The following is a 22437-nucleotide window of genomic DNA, read 5'->3' on the forward strand; positions in this document are numbered from 1 at the left end:
CCCCCGCCCCACAGCGCACCCAAGTACTTTTCACCCGAGTAGTGAAGTACTCGAAAATTGCGGTGCTCGATTGCGAAATCGCTCTTACCGAGTACGTTCGCTCATCTCTAATGACAACCGATACCTATCCAGATACTTCCATTGCCTTGGATCTTCTTCTTATATGGTGATAACCGCGGATTAGTTGAAAGACTTCAGCATGGAAGATAACCAAAACATACGTGGAGAATCACACGATTGCAGGTAACAAAGTTATCTTTTATTATCAGGTCTGATACTAATCGAATAAATCATGATACTTTCCATCTAGTCAACAGATGATTACTATCCGTAAAGCACTAAGGAATATGTAGGAAGCTTTCAGATCAGATGGCACTTCAGGCAAATGACGGAAGAAGTGTTGGCCACTGTGGTCTACCAGATCTGCGGCGGCTCAGAACAAGTGGAATTCTTTATTAGTTATTGCCATTTGATCCACAAACCTGAAAAAGATAAAAAACGATGAGTCCAACCATAAAAAGACATTTATATCCCATAAACAAGAGATTATATATTGCTTTTATTTGACTACATGTGATCTTTATTTTATGCTAAAGAGCTGAAGCCGCTGCTGCAGATAGAAGAACGATGGACTACTATGTTGTTAGGAAGTTAGAAGAAAGTAGCAGAATACTGAGCACTTTGTCAGCGCCCCTCGCTCCGTTACCTGCAGACCAGTGACTCACTGATTGCTTACACTGTCACTTACGTCCCATACTTATGAAACGTGAACATTTGATAAAAAGCTAAAAGTTTAGTACGGTGTTACCAGTAGAACGAGATGGGATTGTTCCCAGCAAGAGAAACAAGTCATCTTGTAGAGAGGATACTTTTTATTGGCTATCAAAGAGAAATGATGTTACAGCAAGCTTTCAAGACTTTAGGGTTCTTCATCAGTCAAATATGCCTAATGAAGAATCCTTAGTTGTTTTGAAAGCTCGCTGTAACATCATGTATTTTTGTTAGCCATTAACAGATATCACATCTACAAGATTACTTGGTTGATCTTACTGAGGACAATCACATTGTTTCTTGAACATTTTCATGGCTTCCAACACTTGAAAATGGCAAATAGATGCCGCCTCCTCCTCCTCCTCCTCCCACACACCTGAGCAAAAGCAATTCAGCCGCTTCCATATTAGAATGTGACGCGCTGTCTGCAGATTTTTCTCACTGCATTATTAACCCCCGATGTTCCTTTCACCGTGTATGCCAGCCGCAGATGGTGCTCAGAGAGCAGTCAGCACACACATGGGCTCACACCACATACAGCACACCTCCAATACAGAGTGAGGGCTAATTCAGACGACCGTATGCGCAATTGTGCAACGCATTTGTACTGTGAACGAGGTAGATTTATGTTCATACTGGCGAATAGTCCTGTACCTTCTGCACACGCAGAGCCTGTTCACATGTGTGCGCAAAGCACCCCCACCCTAATTTAAAAGGCTGATTAGCCTAATGAGGTCCAGATGTGTTTGTTTTACAGAATAGGGCTGCGTATTGTGCACTTGCGGGCGTATTTGCGCATCTCCCATAGACTTCTTTGGGGTTCCTTTGCTGCACAATACACAGAAAGATACAGCAGGTTCGCGTGCGTGAAAAACACGTTTATGAGAACGAACCCATTGACATCGATGGATTCTATTCTCTGCAGATTGCGCACGTATATTTTACAATCGCGAAAACACATGCAAATACAGAAGCCCTTACACACAACACATGATCCCTACATACATGTATAACTGAACATACAAACATAAAGAAGAATGCAGATAATTACCAGGTGAATGACAATTTTTATGGTCCTTTTAGAAGAGCCGATTTATTATTTGTACGAGCGAGTGACGTCGCCGCTGTATCCTTCGCTTGTTCGCTCTGTTTATACATCATTGGCTCGTTCACGCGAGAAATCGTTCAGTTTTTCACATTTGCTGTATGAGTGACTGAGAACGAATGAACGAGCGCTGGTTAAACCCAAGAGTAAGTGAATGAGCCGACAATGATGTTAATGCCTGCAGAAAATGAATGACGAGTGAAAAGTGAGCGATTCTCTTCGTCATTGGCGCGCAGACTGAACGATTATCGTTCTCTTTCGCTTGTTTGAACAGGTTTTTGAACGATAATCGTTCAATCTAAAAGCTATCATGCCACAGACAGGGTGACGGATGGCAAAGGGGTTGGGGGGTGGGGGGGATATGCAGCTGCACAACTTACCCAGTTCCAGTAGTATCAGGTAATGCCCTTGTACACACTTTCTATTCTCGAGGTTGGGAATCCTTAGTGGCAGAAATAAGTTTGCACGATTTTGGCAAAATGGATAATAGGGAATCTGTAGTAAAGGAGTTGGGCACTGGACATGGAGGAAGTATATGGAGTCACGGGCGTAACTATAGTGGATGCAGGGGATGCGGTTGCACCCGGGCCCAGGACGCTTAGGGGGCCCATAAGGCCTCTTTAGTCCATATAGGGAGCCCAGTACTATGAATAAAGCATTATAGTTGGGGGCCCCGTTCCAGGTTTTGCATTGGGGCCCAGGAGCTTCAAGTTACGCCTCTGCATCCAGGGCACCATGATGCCAGGAGTTCACTGTGGCTTCTGATTGGCCACAGCGATCACCTAACTTCCAGCAGTGGTGGATGGAGAAGGAGCTTCAAGTTACGCCTCTATATGGAGAAGTCTAAAAGTAAGTCCGAGTCATTAAGTTGACTTTTTGTGCCTCCTCGCAGCCCCATGCACTGCAGCCCTCCCACATTCTGAGAGCAACACACAACATTGTCCATCCTGAACCTTCTAGTCCACAAATAGAAGGCTAGAATTACAGAACAACTGCAATGAAACAAGTCCGAATAGAGCATAAAAGGGGTTGTCTGGGGTTACAAAAAATGGCTCCATTATCGCCTATGGGGCTATGGACACAACAGACTTTTCAGGCTGACCAATGGTCCCAGTGAAAAACCTCATTATCTGTCCTATTCTTGTCCGTATAACGGATGAGAATTAGGACATGCAAAAGCGTGACAATGTGTGGCAGTCCATGTATCAGATGGCATACAGACAGGGGTGTCCGATGTGAGTTGTGCCCGAGCCTCTTGGGCGCAACTCACACACACACAACAAGTATGCGCCTTAAAGGGATGCTTCCCTCTTATACAATTATGGCATATCCACAGGATGGAGGTCTGTTGGATGTGGGATCTCTGACTCAGACACGCCTGGAGGGTTCAGGCTATGGCTAAGGTGGCCAGGAAACAGTTCACCTTTCTGTGTTACTTCTTGGTCCTGTTATGTTAAGTTGTTAAAATGTCTTGTCTGCTTTGGACAAACGCTGCTTGTTAGGATCCTTTGACAATAAGCAGTTCACAAAGTGTCCTCTGGCGATCAGCTGTCAATTGGCAGGAAATCTGGCAGTGAGTATTTCGTTTCCCTGCAGCGCCACCACAGGGGAAATTAAGCATTACACAGTGTATCAAATCAACAGGTTTAGTGTGTAATGCAGAACAGGCCGGGTCCTCCAGGGAGACGCTCTTTGTGATTGTTCTCCACTCTGGCCAAGTGATAAGGATCCCGGAAGAGGACATCCTCTATATTAACTCAGTATTCCCTATTAGGGTGTCTTAGAATGGGTTCTATAAACTAGACCTACCCTATAAATGATTCTCTGCTTCAATCTGTCAGGCAGATGGATATGGATCCACCTTGCCACACACGGGTTTGACTTTGGGCTACCTGAGGAGGCAGAACTTGGGGAGCTCCGATTTTCATCCTTGACCCTTCCCAGCGGGATACGATCTTTGCTGCAGGGTACCCAAGCTGTAACTCACACAGATAGTCCTGGTTATGTGGCTGCTGACACGTCACTGGGCTGAGGCGCGGTACCTGATGGTGTGAACAGGCGCTGATCCAAAAACAGCAATGGTCGGTGCTGCCAGCATAGTACCAATAACAAGGTCCAAACAGAAGGTCGTTGTGGGCAGCGAGCAATAATGTAGTCCATTTATCAGAGCCGAGGTCAGGGGGTAGAGAAGTCAGAGTAGTCAAGGATCAGGCAGGAATCAAAACCAGGATGTCCACAAACAGGAGCTTTACCACAAATGGCAGTAGAAGACCAATTGCTTAGTCATCCACCTGTGGGATATACGGACAGCACATGGCCCAAATATACGGCCATCTGAATGGACCCCAATGTCAACTCTACTCCCTGGAAACACATATGGCCTGCAGACTGAGTACTTGGGGGGCGAAGACACCTCATTGATCTGCTGACCGCAGCAGAAGATAACCTTAGAAATATCACTAAACACTTCGGAAATATGTTTTTTAATACATTCTGCAAATATTTGCACCATAAAACACATTGTAGACTCCTTCTTTGTGTATTCTGCTCATTGGCTTGGAGCGAAGGGTTCTTGGTGGCAACCGAGTGATATTCGCGGGTCCTCACTCATGACAATAACCCACAAAGCTGTTCTATAATTCATGAACATAGTTCACTGGGAATGAATTATTTAGAGTTCTGGGCGTCAGATCAGTGGCGGAGCTGTAACCGAGTGGACAGCCGGGGATGAATACATATTCAGCAAGGGCGTAGGCAGGCAATATTAACCAGTGCATTGCCTGTCGGAACATGGAGAATTGCACTGAAGCTGCTCATTAGCAGCAGGGTAAGACGGATCCATTGTAACAAATGCAGCTCTACACAGATTACTACATATTCATTAGCAGCAGATGCTTTTTTATATATTAGCACTCTGTATAAAAATATATGAGGATTTACATACATTTAAAGGGTTGTCCCAGTAGGTTTTTTTTTTTTGTTAAAACCCCATTCCCCATACAGTAACATAACTAACCAACATATACTCATCTCTCCCTGTTCTCTGCATTTCCTACGCCGTTGCTCAGTCCTCCGCTCCAGTTGTCTGTTTACAGGCTGCAGTCCCACCTGTTTACAGAACATCACAGGCTATTGTAGCCAATAACAGAGCTCAGTGATCCATCGCTGAGCTCTGTCATTGGCTGCAGCAGCCTGTGACGTCCCATAAACAGGCTGGGCAGCTTGTAATCATGACATAAGGCGGGAGATTGGGAACAGCAGCGCGGGACACAGTAGGGATCTGCTGGTTAGTTATTTTACTGCATGGGGAACAGGGTTTTAACAAAAAACAAAAAATACTCAGACAACCCGTTTAAGGGATAATGTGGATCTATAAGCCTACTTTACTCCAGCTCTACCCTTTTAGATCTGAAGCTTACATGGATACATTAGATCATACGTGTCAAACAATATAGTGAACATTATTACTACTGGAGCCACTAGGGAGAGACACTATTACTACTAGGGCCCTTATAGGGGCTACTATTATTACTGGGGACACTATTGGGGTCTTATTACTACTGGGGCCACTATAGGGGTCACTATTACTACTGGGGCCACTATGGGTATCTTTATTACTACTGGAGCCACTATTACTACTAGGCCCACTATGGGAGGCACTATTATTACTGGGGCCACTATGGGGGGCACATTTACTACTGGAGCCACTATGGTTGTCTTTATTACTACTAGGGCCACTATGGGGGGCACTTTTACTACTAGGACCACTATAGGGGCCACTATGGGGGGCGCTATTACTAGGGCCACTCTTGGGGTCTCATTACTACTGGGGCCACTATAGGGGTCACTATTACTACTGGGGTCCGCTATCGGGGTCACTATTACTACTGCGGTCACTATTAAGGCTCATTCACATGGATGTAAACACATTACGGTCGTGCAAATACGGAGCAATTTATTTTTTTCTGTTCATCATATGGCTATCCCATATATATGGGATATTTATGTGCTCTCAAATTAAGTCAGTTTCTCAGTCTGTGTGATACTAATACATGGATCTACCACAGAAACTGCCTATAGAGGGACACTGGCACTCCTACCACAGTTACTGATGATGATCACACAACTATAATAGAGGAGATCACAGCTCAGCCTTCTGACTGACTAAATCGGATACTGTAATGCTTAAATCTTAGAATTGATATGTACTGTATATTCCGGCGTATAAGGCGACTGGGCGTATAAGACGATCCCCCAACTGTTGCCTTATACACCGGGAATAAAAAAAAAAGCAGTACTCATCTCCCCCGGTGTTCTGCGGCACTGCTGCAGGGTGTCGCTCCCTCCACGTCCCCGACAGAGCATTGCTTGAAATCCCCGCCTCCAGAAAGCTAATGCTGTGATTGGCTAATTCACGCGGCGTCAGCCAATCACAGCCATTCAATGACATTATTGAACGGCTGTGATTGGCTGATGCCGCCTGAGTTAGCGAATCACACTCCCTGCACGTCCTATACTGATCCGATTATGACATGTCAACTTGCAGTATCCCACGCATTGGACAGCACACAGACGTGGGATGTGCGATATAAGCTGCACCTGGGAGTCTCAGATGTAACTCACTCTTGGCTGTGTGAATACGGTCTGACTAGTGACTTGTTTGAAACATGAAGTGTTTCCAAACTCCTCAAAAGTGCTATAGGTCAGCATAGCGGTGGTAAAAACAAAACATTAGGAATTTTTTAAAGGGCCACTCCACAGAAAACACATTATGCATCAACACAGCATCACATGATCAGCTTGAGCCAGCGTCATCTCTGCCTTCTGGGAGGACATGTGATTTTCATTACATTATATATTCTCCTAAAAAAGGCTAAAGTACAGTCCATGTGGTTTTCTCATGCAGGAACTCTGGTAACTGAAATAGTGACTTCTTGAGAGAACACAAAGCCAAGTAAGTCTCAAGCGGTCACAGAATGGCGTGGTCACTCACCTGTCCAGGTTGCCTTTTGCATGTCGTGCGCTTCTCCACTGCTCATTTCTTAAAGGGCTAGCACGTGCTCCCCTAATACTTCTCCAGCCAATCACCTGCATCTCTTTGCTATATTAGGCATTCTTCCCCTATGAAGGATGCTAAAGTAATTGGTCTCCTACCGTAGTGATAAAGCCCCCCCCCCCCCCCCTCCCGTTAGTGTGTTCCTGATATTAACTAGTTCTGACATTCCTGACTTCTGTGCTCTATGACCTCAGCTGTGTTTCCTGGACTCTGCTTTGACCTGCCCTGTCCTATAGCTTGGACCTCATTTATGCACCTGTGCTGCCAGCCATGACTTTAGGCTGTCTCACCTATACGTACCTGTTCAAATTTGAGGGTACTGCGCCTCAGCCCACTGCAGCATCAGCTGCCACACAACCGGGGTTTACTGTGCATAGAATGGCCTGGGAACCCCACAACGGTATCCCGCTTGGAGGGGTTAAAGGGGTTGTCCCACGCCGAAACGGGTTGTTTTTTTTTTCAACCCCCCCCCCCCCCCCCCCCGTTTGGCGCGAGACAACCCCGATGCAGGGGTTAAAAAAGAACACCGGAGAGCGCTTACCTGAATCCCCGCGCTCCGGTGACTTCTTACTTACCTGCGGAAGATGGCCGCCGGGATCTTCTCCCTCGGTGGACCGCAGGGCTTCTGTGCGGTCCATTGCCGATTCCAGCCTTCTGATTGGCTGGAATCGGCACGTGACGGGGCGGAGCTACACGGAGCCGGCATCCTGCACGAGCGGCCCCATTCAGAAAAGAAGGGGACCCGGACTGCGCAAGCGCGGCTAATTTGGCCATTAGCCGCCGAAAATTAGTCGGCTCCATGGGAACGAGGACGCTAGCAACGGAGCAGGTAAGTGAATAACTTCTGTATGGCTCATAATTAATGCACAATGTACATTACAAAGTCCATTAATATGGCCATACAGAAGTGTATAGACCCACTTGCTGCCGCGGGACAACCCCTTTAAGCAAGTGCTGCTGTGGTGTCCCAGCGACCACCTAGACACGAGGCCCGCGCTGAGGAGCTGGGAGGGTAGAGTTGGCACTTGTCACGGTGACTCTTACTATGCTTCTCCCCGGAGCGGTGCACAAAACCTCGGCCCAAGTACCGCTAGGCCTCTTCCTGGCAATGCGGGGACAGCGATTACCTATATAAGTGTGGTGGACTATAGACTTGTCACGCGTGACACCACCGTTCCTTACACGCCGATATGATCCTCAGCGGAGAAATGAAAGGAAGTCCACACGCAATTAACTTTTAGTACCTCAGTCCCTGGAAACGGACAGGGGCTGGAAAACTTAACTTGCAGCTTGACAGTGTACAGCTTATTACACACCAGTGCAGGTAGGACAGTAGACTTGAGGTCAGGGATGATATCGGTCCTACAGTCCACATTATCTGTAAGGTACCGCTCCTGGAAGGGGAACACTCTGGAGGAGGATAGGGGTAGAAGCACTCCACAGACACTCACTTGACTCAGGACTTACATCTCTGCATGGCAGACTCCTCTCTTCTCTCTCACTCGCTCTCTCACAAATGGTTCCTGGCATTGGGGACCTCTAAGGTACCTCTCTTTCTCCTCCATCACTCTTCACCACATGAGGGTTGAAGGTACCCCCATGTGGCCAGCACTCCATTCCACTCTCTACTGTTGAAGAGGATGGACTGACTGAAGAAGGCTACTCCTTGCTCTCAAACACTCATACTCATAGCCTCTAGCATACCATGTGACAGGACATATATTGATACTTTTCCAGACATATCCCAATAACATTCAGACATTAACCTCTCATATGCTGCAGCTGTGCAATACACATAACAAGAGACTAGACAGTTTGCACAGTACATCCACACAAAAGACATGACATGTATGATATCTATGGAGGGGCCAGAAATATAGACTTCGGGACAATACTCTGCCACCTCCGTTAGCCCAATGAAAGCCTTTAAAGGGCCTCTACAAACAGACCTCATGTACCTGCAATGGAACTGAAGATCTTAGAAAGCATGGTGGTCATCGTCGTGATAAGTCCAGAAAATTTAATTGACAGGATATTGGAAAACTGCTGGGGTGTAATAATGCATGTTAATTCTGCCCATGGGTCAGAAGGGTGTCGTCTCTTCTTAAGGAGAGCACCCAGAAGGTGTGTGGAGACACCTAGAAGGTTAGTGGGTCGGCAGGGCATCGTCTCTTCCCAAGTAGTGCACCCAGAAGGGGTGTGGAGACACCTAGGAGGTGAGTGGGTCGGCAGGGCATCGTCTCTACCCAAGGAGAGCACCCAGAAGGGGTGTGGAGACACCTAGGAAGTGGGTGAGGAGACCTAAAAGTCCATGCATGCTCCTCTGGGTAATATATGCAAATTATGAAGATGGAGCAATACCTCTGCAGCGCCATCTATTGGATGGCAGCATTCCTTCAAATCAATGTACGACTCTTTAAACAAGTCTTTAAAACAATGATTGGGAATAGGAAATTAAGCCAGAAAACCATACACAGACAGCTGTTTTGGGGTGTTTGCCCCCCCATGTGTCGAAGGTCACTTTTCATTAATTTTCCATCTTATTTGGATAGTAATCTTTTTGCAGATCCAATTTAGAAAATTCAGGCGTACTATAAATATGAAAAAGTCTGAAATCATCATCAGCAGGTTGTCATGGTCTAATCTCCATTCTTCTAATGTTCCTCTAAATCCTGCATATTCATCAGCAACGGTATTGCAGTAGGATTCATGGCTGGAATTTAGGGTTGCCACACTTGGTAGTTAAAGTGGGCATGGAGTCTGGGAACTCCCTGGTTTAAAGGGTTTTTCTGGGAATTTGCAATTGATGACCTATCCTCAGCATAGATCATCAATAGTTGTTCAGAGGGGGTCTACCACTCAGGATACCCGTTGATCAGCTGATTCTCTGGCCCACTGTCAGTGCAAAAGGGCCATTCATCCGCATCTGTGGTCAAGGCTGGAAGTGTAATAGACTGCTTAGTTCCCAATTAAATCAATTGGATCAATACCTTCTATCACATTTCCGGCTCATCATTGTGGTCAGAGCCAGAAGGCATTGCTCCCATTAATTTCAATAGGAGTGAAGTCATCTATTACATTTCCGGCCCTGCCGATCAATGCAGATGCCCAACCTTGCTGCACTGACAGCAGTCCGGAGGATCAGCTGATTTGCAGGAATCCCCTGCTTTTTGATGTGGAAATACTGCGAACGAACCCTAAAAGTAACAAAAAGAAACTTTATGATCAAGAATGTAGATGAGCCCACAAATCAAGGTTACAATTAGTACCTGGAAACATAGTGAAGAACCCAAGTTGTCGCAACCACGTAGCGGGTCATCTAATATGCCAGAAGACTGAGATGATCAGAAGCATTAAGGGAAACCAAGAGCCTAATCTAGAATCAAGAATCTAGAGGCCCGGTGTCCAACTGAGTGCCATTGAGCCTCAGGTGACTCTCATGCCCTTGATATGTAGCTCTGAGCAAGTTCATATGACACAACTGCCTTCCCCGTGACATTGGAGAGACTTGCCCAACAAAATGCTACTTTGAGCCAACTTTCCTCTCCACTTTGGGGCACTATGATTTTTCGCATTCTCTAAAACGTGTACTGTTTGTATGATTATGTATTTGTATCTCTGTGTGGAGTTTTATATGGCTGAGGTTAACATTCTCTCATATGTAATTTGCTCTAAAGACGAGGCAGGACCAAAGCGGTGAGTGATGACACCATTGGGTGGCACCTGCTGCGACAGACAACAACAGCATTGGAACAGGTAATTGGAAACTTTCTTACTACTATGGGAAACTATTCGCTTTCGTTACCCCCTGGAAGTCTACATTTCTAGTTATTTCGGATTAGAGATCTTTCATGGACATATCCTTTTGTACTCACCTTGTCATGGGACTGTTGATCATGGGGTATCGGCTGCTCTGTATCCAAGGGTAAACATTTTCAGGCTTCTCCTTGGGGTCTTGTGGCAGCCACCAGCCGTACTGTTGAGCGGTGGTCAAAGGGATTTTCTGAGTTTGTTTAGGGGCTAAAACAAAAAAAACATTCTTGAATACGATAACACTTTAGTTACAAAAGCAGCAAATGTGACACAAAGTAACAACATATAACTTGTCCTCCCTGATACTATATAATTGTGTGGAGATGTGGGAGGGTTTTGGTTCTTACGAAGGAATAGATGGGTCCATACAGGAAGTATGCAAAAAAGTCATCTACTTTGGCCAAAAAGTCACCGACTTGTGTATTTCCGTCAGCCCCATTGAAATGCTTAGAGCGCTGATCGCCTTCATACTGATGCCACTGCGAGAGGATAAGCGACCCCCGCAGTGACAGGCAGAACAGGACATGGGAGTCTCATTCTGCAGATTGGTGGACCCCCAATCACCTTCCACACCCTACGATCAGCACTCCAGGGTGCCAAGATCCAGATGTTTGGGACCGCGACACTGTGGCCTCTGATTGGCTGCAACAGTCATCTGACTTCTGATGGTGGAGGACAAGGAAGCGGAAGCCAGTTAGCTGTATTCTGGGGGGAGGGGGATGGGGGGTGAAGACAGGAGAGTATGCTTTATTTTTTTTGTTTTAACTCATGCCAGCCCTTAAAAGTTTTTTCTTGAAACCACACAACCCCTTTAAGGAATGATAGTCCCTCTCTGTATGAAGGCATAGAAAGGTACAGGAGGCCCCCATAGATGCTTATGTGCCGTGTACATGAGGCAGAAGGACTTACAGACTGTTAAAGCGACCCTCCAGCTTCTGGAGAAGATTCTGTCCCAGAACAGGAAGGGGAGGGGGTTATATTACCTGCAGTTGTTTCTCTGTGTCGGCTCTCTGATTCGCTAGTTTCCGAAACTGTTTTCATTCATCTAGGATGGCTGCAGCAATTTTCTAACTATCTAATGCACACTGTGCAGTGATTGGCCAGTGCTGATCACATGAGCAGCTCTGGCCAATCATAGAGCTGGTATAATGCATTAGTAGTCTAACACTACCGATGCATGGTGGCGATTAGATAGTCTGAAGATTCTGTCGGCCATCTTGGATGGCTGAAAATAGGACCCAGAACCAGCGGATTGGAAGAACGGCAACAGCAGGTAATGTACCTCCTCCACCTCCTGTTCCGGGACGGAATTTTGTCTTTAAACCGGAGGGTCCCTTTAAAGCTGGTGTCACCCGGGCAAACTTGCACACGTTTGTGCACACAAAATTAACGCGCACAGAGAATAGAATACATTGACATCAATTGCATATATATATATGAAAAAGCACAGACATAGCGGGATTAATTTGCACTTAAAACAATACCAGACAAGATGAGCAGAGAAGTAAATACTTAATTAGTCCACTGGTACGGAATGTGAGTTTTAGGATCTCTAAATTGGTGTTGGGGGGGGGGGGGGGGGGGGTCACAGGCCTGTGTGTTGTCTCTCCTTCAGATCTGAAAACAAGGCAAATGAAACAATACCTCTGCAGCGTCACCTATTGGATGGCAGCATTCCTTCAAATCAATGTATGACTTTTTACCAAGTCTGTAAAACAATGATTGGGAATAGCACCCCTTCTGTGTGCTCTCCTTGGGGAGAGGCGCTGGCACACAGAGATACATTGAACGCTGCAGTGAGTGGCTGAGCCGTGGCACTCGGGAACCAATCAGAGCCAGGGCTTCCTGGAGGCGGGGTACTTGAACCTCTGATCAGGAAGCACTGACTGCCTTAGCTGCAGACGAAACGTTACGTTACTTGATGGATTGTTTTTTTTTAATGTAGCTAGGGAAGACCAATGCATGCTCCAAAAAAACCAAAACGTTCAGCGAAAACGCTGTGCTCATGCGTGCGCAAATACACAGAAGCCTGTGTGAGGCCGGCCAAAGGCTAACATTACATGCGCGTTCATGTTTTTAGGCGTCTGCATGTACGTGTTTTACTACACTTTTTGCATATCGTGCGCATTTGTGCGTGAAGAAGAAACGCGCCATTCTTCTATTCATTGAAATGGGCAATTAAGTTAATTAGTTCAATATCTGCTAAAAAATGGCGCATGCCGTCGGCATTCCGCTGCAGCTATCTTTGCCCATAGAGAGGGAAGAGGCCGGCGCAGAAACGGGAAAAGAACTGGCATACCATGGATTTGAGTTCCACGCCGCATGTCAATTTCAGCGCGGTTTGGCCTGAAACGGATTGGCCACAGTGTGTGGATGAGATTTTTGCAAATCTCATCCACTTTGCTGGCTAATCCCCCGATTTAAAACGCGGGCGGTATTTCCGTGTAGAAAGTCTGCACGGACATTCCGCGGCAATTCTGCCCCATGTGAACCCAGTCTTAAGCCTCATGTGAAAGAACCCATTGGAAATGAGATTTTGTAGCCGTGTAAAACAGTAAAATTGCGTGATGCAAGAGTGACTGACACCACAAAGCATAATCTTGTGATTTTTTTTAATGCGTTTTTAACATTAGTTTAACAAGTCCTATTGACTTTCGCGCTAAAAAACGCGTGAGAAAACTGCAAGTGTCAGCCATGTTTTTGTGAGAAAAAGCAGCACTGGCGTTCAAAAATCGCGGGAGAAAAGTCGCAATTTTGCTGAAATTTTCTTGCCGATATCGCGATCGCCAGTGTGAAGGAGCCCTTAAAACAGAACTGTCTTTACAGTCTTTATAGTCAGAGTATTGGACATAATATACGGTATAAAGTATTAGGCCGGACTCACACAAGCGTAATTCGCTGAGTGCCGCCCACGAGAGACACGCATGCCGCAAGGACGCTACGACATTGCGTATTTGCTGTGTGTCGCCAATCGCCATGCACTATCTTGGCGTGTATGCGGGAATAGCACACGTCAAGATAGAACATGCTGCGATTTTTCTAGTGCGCACAATAGGTGTGAGCGGCAACATGGGAGCCCATGGCGATTTGTTGCGGCGTATTACATGCGCTAAACCCGTGTACATAATACGCTGTCACCGCACGCTCGTGCCAGCCCGGCCGCATCCCAGAAAGTGACTCACAATTGCGCATGCGAGATTCCTTCTCCTCTCTGATCTCCGCTGTTGGAGGTTATTGTAGTGAAGGGAATGTCAGGTCTATAACTCCATGCTAGAACGCAGGCTGTACACGCCCTCTGCAGGGTAATGCCGGTAATGACAGCCTTACGGTTTGTTCACATGTCGCTGCTTTGCTGCAGTTTGCTGCAGATCTGCAGCAGCTTTGACCCATTCAATTGCATTCAAATCGAAGGGGTGAAATCTGCTGCAGATCTGCACCAAGATCTGTGACAAAATCCTCAGCAAATCAGCTGTGTGTGAACGCACCCTGAAAGGGGTCCTTCGGGCTTTTTGTTGATGCTCAAGTTAGGATTTGCACTGGCATGCCACATATCCCCCTACCCTATGACAATAAACTGGCATGCTGGGTATGCTTACAGAGGGTCCAGGAGAACAAGCGTTCAGCTCATAGCTGTGGCCAGCCTTAGCTATATGTGACCAGTAGGGGGGCAATACCTTGTAGGGAGGCACTGGTCGGATGTGGGCTGGGGGTGACTGCCCCCCTTAGATCTGCCCGACCATCTGTGCAGCAGCGATTCTTATGGAGCTACATGAATCATTCTCCTCCCGGTTCTGCCTTCTCTCCTCTGATGTTCTGAGGCGCAGCTGTCAGGCCATTGGTGCCCCCGCAACACAATCACTTAGTTCTGCTACTGTATGTCTGTACTGAGCATGATTCTGGTATTGTATTTATGTACTGAGCTTGATTCATGTTTTATCTATGTTATGCACTTAGTTCTGGTGCTGCATTTATACTATTATCTTAGTTCCAGTGTTGTATATATGTTCTGAGATTGCTTCTGGTGCTGTTTTTATGTTATAAGCTTTGTTCTGGTTCTGTATCTATGTACTAAGCTTGGTTCTGGTGCTGTATCTATGTACTGAGCTTGGTTTTGGTGCTGTATTTATGCACATCTATGTACTGAGCTTGGTTCTGGTGCTGTATCTATGTTAGTAGATTTGTTTTATTATCTATGCACTAATATTGGTTCATGTATCTTTGATAGGCCGTCTGCACATGGCTGGATTTGCATTGTGGAATCCGGAGCAGGCGTCCGCCTCCGGATTCCACAGCTAATGCCTTCCATAGCATGCGGTTTTTCCTGTACACAAGCGGAAATCAATGGCGATTTTCTGCTCGCAAAGGAAAAGTCGCAGCATGCTCTGTTTTAGTGCGGATTCCATGCGGACAGCTTCCATTAAACTCAATGGAAGCTGTCCTACCCGCGCCCTTCCACAATGACATTGCAGAAAGGTCACGGGCACCCGCGTCATCGCCTGGCGACGGCACGGGAAAAGCAGGGATTTAAAAGAAACTGCACTCCACGTGTCCGATGGCTCGCAGTGTGGACCATCCGCAGTACAGAAAAGAAGAAGAAAAGACAGGTACACGTGGATGCCGGCCACGAACAGGGTTAAATTCGGAATCGGATCCGGTCGACTGCAGCCGCCCTTACGTGCTATGAGCTTTTTTCTAATATCTATGTCCTGACCTTGGTTCTGGTGCTGTATTTATGAGCTTGGTTCTGGTGCTGTATTTATGAGCTTGGTTCTGGTGCTGTATCCATATACAGTGCTTGGTTCTGTATTTATGTTATGAGCTCAGTTCTGGAGTCGTATGCTGCTATCTTGCTGCTTTCTGTAGAAGCATGATTACAAGCAGACTGTCTATAAGTGCTCTCTTTATAATATGCGTAATAGTTTTCTTTTTTTTTTTGGAATGGTGCAAAAAACCTTCCACCCGTGGTGCCATCCAACCTAAGGCCGGCCCTGCTCACAGCTATATTATACGTGTGCTGCCCCACACATGTGCATTCACTAATCACTATCTGAATAGTCAGTATATCAGCACTACATACTTACTTCTCAGATCTTGGTGGCGTCGTATTACTTCTTCATACCTGCCATAACTAATATACGGAGAAGTGGGGACAAGAGGAGCAAGAGTGGTTCCATTTTTTACATTTTCTCCTACAAAATCAATTATAAACTATTAAGAATTGCACACAAAAGGGCAGACGTACAGAACAATATTTCCCACAGTCAGAAGGACATTTAGAGACGCACAAAACTCACATTAACCCTTTCCAATCCATTGTCTGACCTCTGAAGACATTATGATTTAAGGCTGTACAGCTCCGATGTTGGAAGACGCCCGTCGGGGTTCTCTTACTGTATATTGCCAGCCTCTCTGCTGTCGGAGCCTATCCAACGTGTCACCTCATGCAGTACTGGCTTTAGCCAACAGATAGCGCCGTTGTATAACGGCAGAAAAAGAGTAAGCCCCCTAGGAAAACCAGGATACAAATTGGATTGCAAAGGGTTAAAACTGAGCCCATTGCTTGCAGCAGGTCTATTAACGTGTCTGATGTTTCTCTTGCAGCGACAAAAATAATTGCAACATGTCTTATTTTTAGGAGATATCACCCATTAATTCCTATGGCAGGGAAAAAAAATCGAATCACACTGGCATGCGCCTGCGAGAGCGATTTTTTTTACTATTGAAAGTACTGGAGGAACATGCTATTTTTTTCATGCATGTGAAACGAACATGTAAAGTCATGTGATGCGTTTTTCTTGCAAAACGCTTTGCAATTGTAGAAAAATTGCGTGTTTAAGAGTGCAATATTGATATCGCACTTGCCCGTGAAAATACGGCCTAAGTTTATATTCGCATGTACTAAGTATACTCTATGCAAAGATTTTAAATCTCCTTACTCTCAGCAACCAAAAGGTCGCCGATAGCCTGGAGCAGTGACTGGCGGCCTCGTTGAGCGGTCAGTAGTCACATGATAAAAAGGTAGCGATCTACCTTAGGCCATTCTCAAACGACCGGATAGGAATTGCGGATTCTGCATACATTTGATCTGCAGTAATACGCAGATCAATCGCACTGGATTACACAATTCCGCTCACATTAGCGGATCAGAATTACGGAATCCTCTCGCAGAAAACAGAAAGCAGCAGGTTCTATTTTACCGTGGATATCCGTGACATACAGCCCATTGTGCTCCATGGTCGCAGATATACCCACAGCCCATACGCAACTACAATGTGTACGGGCTGCCGGTACCGGCGTCATCGCTAAGCGTCGGCGGGGGAAATACAAAAAAAGGTGTACTGTGCATGACTGCCTGTGTGAGTATGCAGTTCTGCGCATTTATGCAGGGCCACGGCCGGGCTCACAGCTGGGATCCGCTGGGTATCCACATACGGCCGTGTGAGCCCGGCGTTATACAGACCGCTACCTGTAATACGTGATTTACAAGAAGCCCCGGGAACGCTCGAATTCCTGCAGTTGCAGCAGCTTATTGATCGCCTTCTGTTTGACACCCCCGCACGTCAGCAAGCGTATGAAGCCTCACCGAGGCACTTTTTACACCCTGTCCCTGCCGCTGAGGACAAAAAAAACCAAAACAAATAGAAGAATGGGAGGAGGAAGGATACCAGGTTTAATTGCCCCATGTGCCCATCCTAACCAGGCCCCCGTAATTACCCCTGTCTTCGGGCATACCACACAGATTACATTATTAGTTTTATCTAAGACTAGCTGATATACCCGGCTTCGCCCGAGTTAATTTGGTACTGGTGTTTATCTGGTGTTCACACGGAAAATCTTCTGAAGTCATGGTTACTTTAGAGATACTGAGGAAAAACATATGTTCACCATTTTGCATAGTTCTCTGCGTTACCCAGGAAACACCACGTGGAGGTAACCATGCGACGCTTCCTTTATGTAAAATGACATCAGTAAGTGAGAGAACTAGATTACGTACATAAAATTTGGACGCTAATTCTTTTGCGCATAGAATTGAATAATCGAGTTGGGACCCATTAGCTTTTCCTATTTATGACATAATCAATGCTCGTGCCAAATTTCATGTTTCTATGACATCGGGAAGTAAGAGAATTAGAATCTGAACATAAAATTTGGATGCTAATTCTTTTGTGCTAGAATTGAATAATCGAGTTGGGACCCATTAGCTTTCCTATTTATGACATAATCTATGCTTTTGCCAAGTTTCATGTTTAAAATGACACAATTGACAAAAAAATGAAAATCGTACTTTTTTTCTTCTGCTTTGCTTAGATTCATTTAAAAACTGTGGGATCAAAATACACAGTACACCCCTAGATGAATGCATTAAGGGGTCTAGTTTTCCAAATGGGGTCACTTGTGGGGGTTCTCTGTTGTTTTGGCCGCTCACGGGCTCTACAAGTGGGCAATGAGGCCTAAAAGGCCTTCAAGCAAAATCTATGTTCTGAAAGCCACCGATTACTCCTTTCATTTTGGGCCCCATTGTGCATCCAGACAGAAGATTAGGGCCACAATGGGTATGTTTCTGAAGACAGGACAAACAGGGGGATCTGTTTTGGGGTTTAAATCCTTATTATCAAGTAAACTATGGAAAAAAAACTGCCTTTAAAATGACATTTGCAAAAATATGAAATTTTATTTTTTCTCCTCTAAATTGCATTAACTCCTGAAAAGGAAATGTGGGGTCAAAATACTCCTGACCCCCTCAGTGACTACATTAAGGAGTGTAGTTTTAAAATGGAGTCATTTGTGGGGGTATCTATCATTCTAACACCTATGAGCCTTTGCAATCTTGGCTTGGTGCAGGAAAAGAAAGTGTTCCTCAAAATGTTGATAATCAATGTTAAATTTGTACATCTGCTAAATAGTTTTTAAAAAAATGAAAGTTTTTCAAATGTGCATCCAGAATAAAATAAACAGATGGAAATATATATCTCATCAAAAATGTGAACTGTATGTTTGCTCATATTTGAGATATTGCCGTTGAAAAGGTGAAAAAAAAGACAATTTTTTTCAAAATTGTCCCAATTTTGACGCTTTTAGTAAATATACACAAATTCTTTTGGTCTATTTTTACCACCTAAATGAAGTACAATATTTGGTGAAAAAAAACAATGTCAGAATCACTTGGATATGTAGAACCTTTACGGAGTTATTCTATGTTAAAGTGACACATGTCAGATTTCCAACATTTGGCTTGGAGACTAAGGCGCAAACAGGCTTAGTCAATAAAGGGTTAACAATTATACGGGTAACCCGCAGACCATACACAATGTAATAGTATATGGACTGCAGATATATCTACGACCATAGAGCACAACGGGCTTTATGTCACAGATATCCGCAGTAAAATACAACATCCTGCGTTCTGTTATCCACAAGAAAATTATGCAATTCTGACCCGCTAATGTGAGCAGAACTGTGTAAGCCCTGGTACTTGACTGAATGATGTATTACCGCAGATCATACCATAGCGGAATCCGCAACTCAATTCCAGTCATGTGGGAATGGCCTAAGAGTTTGCACTCTCTAGAGGCTCAGTTACAGAAAATGTGGAGCGATATGCCCGCAGGATGCCATACAGAACCTGTATACATACATGTCTGCCCGTATCACATCTTGTATCCAAGCCTGAGGCGGTACAACTGGGTACTAGAGCCTCCATTCCGGCCTGTATCACATCACGTATCCAAGCTAGAGATGGTACAACAGGGTACTAGAGCTTTCATGCTCGCCCATATCACATCTTGTATCCAAGCTAGAGGCAGTACAACAGGGTGCTAGAGCCTCCATGCCCACTTGTATCAAATCTTGTATCCAAGGTAGAGTTGGTACAACAGGGTACTAGAGCCTCCATATCTGCCCATATCAAATCCTATATCCAAGCTAGAGGCGGTACAACAGGGTACTAGAGCCTCCATGCTCGCCCGTATCACATCTTGTATCCAAGCTAGAGGCGGTACAACAGGGTACTAGAGCATCCATGCCCGCCGGTATCACATCTTGTATCCAAGCTAGAGGCAGTACAACAGGGTACTAGAGCCTCCATGCCTGCCTGTATCACATCTTGTATCTAAGCTAGAGGCGGTACAACATGGTACTAGAGCCTCCATGCTCATCTGTATCACATCTTGTATACAAGCTAAAGGCGGTACAACATGGTACTAGAGCCTCCATGCCCACCTGTATCACATATTTTATCCAAGCTAGAGGCAGTACAACAGGGTACTAGAGCCTCCATGCCCGCCCGCATCACATCTTGTATCCAAGCTAGAGGTGGTACAACATGGTACTAGAGCCTCCATGCCCGCCTATATCACATATTGTATCCAAGCTAGAGGCGGTACAACATGGTACTACAGCCTCCATGCCCACATGTATCACATCTTGTATCCAAGCTAGAGGCGGTACAACAGGGTACTAGAGCCTCCATGCCCGCTTGTATCACATCTTATACCCAAGCTAGAGGCGGTACAACACGGTACTAGAGCAGCCATGCCCACCTGTATCACATCTTGTATCCAAGCTAGAGGCGGTACAACATGGTACTAGAGCCTCCATGCCCCACCCATATCACATCTTAGACCCAAGCTAGAGGTGGTACCACAGGGTACTAGAGCCTCCATGCCCTCCGTATCACATCTTGTACCCAAGCTAGAGTTTGAAAAGCCCAACAAGAAACAAAAAAATCCCCATTCATGCACAACCACGCCCCTTCCCGGCGAGTATAATTGCGCATACGATCGTTTGAAGCCGCCCTAAATGATGCTTTTGCACTGATGCCATCCTTACAATCACACAGAGACAGCTTCCTCCCAGTCTGACAACTCCTTGACAATGAGTGCAGCTACTATGTCACAGAGTATAAGACCCCCCATGTATATTATAGGAGTATATTATATCATGGACAGCACTGACACACTGGTTATATGACAGATACCACTGACAATACAGCAGCAGGTAGAAGCAGAGCTGCCATGCTTACTATCCAGTACATGGCCGCAGACAGCCCCGTCCTCCTCATGCCCATCTACAAGCTGCCGGCTGATCCCCGTGTGATCTCACCTGCAGGGATTTGAGCGGCCTGGAAAGGATCCTGATAGCCGAGGCCTGTGATCCCGAAGAAAGCCATGCTGAGCCAGCTAGAAGCGTCTCCGGTTACCATGGCAGCACTGGACGCGCAGGACTGAGCCGTCGCCATGGAGACCGAGCGGCAGGCCGCCGCCGGGCTGTAGTAGTAGTAGTAGTAGATGATAGGGTGCAGCCTGTGGGGGTCCCGAGGCAATGGCTGGTTGGGGGTCTGCCTCAGGACACAATGCTGCAGTGTTATGGGGGACACAGGGTGGTCTCACACTGGTAGGACTCGCTGAGGGAATCTTCCATGGCAAATCCAATAAAATCCCCAATATTTGCACTATAATTGACCGTAGCGTCACCCGGCGGCGCAGATTTTACGTGGTTTCCGCGTCACATTATTTTTAGTATTAATCCCATGTCACTTCTTGACGTGGAACGCGCCCAAAATTCCGCACGGCAAGGTGTGGCGCTGGAATGCCCGGGATCTGATAGTTCGATGTTTATTTCTCAGGATGACCAGCAGATTTAGCGCGAACTCACACGAACGCATGCACAGAACGCATGCTCGTGTAAACGCAGCACATTTGCGCCGTGAACGATTTACTTTCGTGCGCGTTTTGCGCATATCACAGTATTTTTTTGCTCTCACGTGGCCGCGGAACAGAGCGATGTAAATGGCTATTTAGCATAATTAGTCCCAGATGTTCCTTTTCCCGCTAATTTGCGCAACTGTGTGGATATGGAGTGCATATTTGCACAGCTCCAATAGACTCCTATGGGACGTCTGGTGCGCAAATGCGCAGAGGCTAATTTCACACGGGTGAGTGCGATATCAGGCCATGAAACGCGGCCCGGTATTGCGCTCGGGAATGTGCGGTAACCCCGCGAATGTGGGGCATTTTTGTGTCAAAAATGTCGCAGAGAAGTAATGATCCTGTTTGCAATGGGAAACCTCACATGGCGATCTCGCTCACCTCGCACGCAGAGCTATGTTTTTCCCAGCCCCAGTGGAAACAATGGGCGATGCGCTCTGAGGGAACAGCCAAGGATAGGACATGCCGCGATCTTTTCCCGCACCGCAATGCGGGGGAAAAACCGCTCCTGTATATGACCTCATTCAAAGGAACAAGATTTATATTCGTGCGTCTCGCAACACACAAATCTCATGCGACTTTTTTTGGCCGTGTGAAATCGGCCTCAGGGTATGTTCACACCGCGTAATCTGCCAATTCCGCCTCTAAATATTGCAGCATAATGCGGATCGTTTGGATGCGGATGCGCACGCGCACGCAGGTCTGGCCCTATCAATAGGTAAAGATTATGCGAAATTACATGAAGTGTCCGGTCGCTTTCTTAACGCACAAACACAATTTTCTGTGTTGGAATTTCACATACGGATTTTGTCCATTGACGGGGCTAAATCCACACGCAGATCTGCCGCAAAAACCACGTAAAAAAAAATGCAGATTTTGTCAGGGTTTTTAGAGGTGGGATTCATGTAAATGAGTAGGAGTATATATGAGATGGGTGGGGAATCGTCTCTCCTTAAGGGGAGCATCTAGAAGGGGTGCGGGGACAT

General features: G+C 46.1%; 1 protein-coding gene across 1 annotated transcript; it reads right to left on the reverse strand.

The window, feature by feature from the left end:
- Positions 1–237: 237 nt before the first annotated feature.
- Positions 238–20955, reverse strand: SPMIP11 (sperm microtubule inner protein 11). The gene is made up of 4 exons (XM_066594065.1): positions 20847–20955; positions 15827–15934; positions 10808–10952; positions 238–482 (listed from the first exon to the last, which is right to left on the reverse strand). Exons 1-4 carry the CDS (start codon positions 20944–20946, stop codon positions 434–436), a joined length of 402 nt encoding a protein of 133 aa, XP_066450162.1. The 5' UTR covers positions 20947–20955; the 3' UTR covers positions 238–433.
- Positions 20956–22437: the final 1482 nt, after the last annotated feature.

Source organism: Eleutherodactylus coqui, chromosome 1, assembly GCF_035609145.1.
Source record: "Eleutherodactylus coqui strain aEleCoq1 chromosome 1, aEleCoq1.hap1, whole genome shotgun sequence".
Taxonomy (NCBI): domain Eukaryota; kingdom Metazoa; phylum Chordata; class Amphibia; order Anura; family Eleutherodactylidae; genus Eleutherodactylus; species Eleutherodactylus coqui.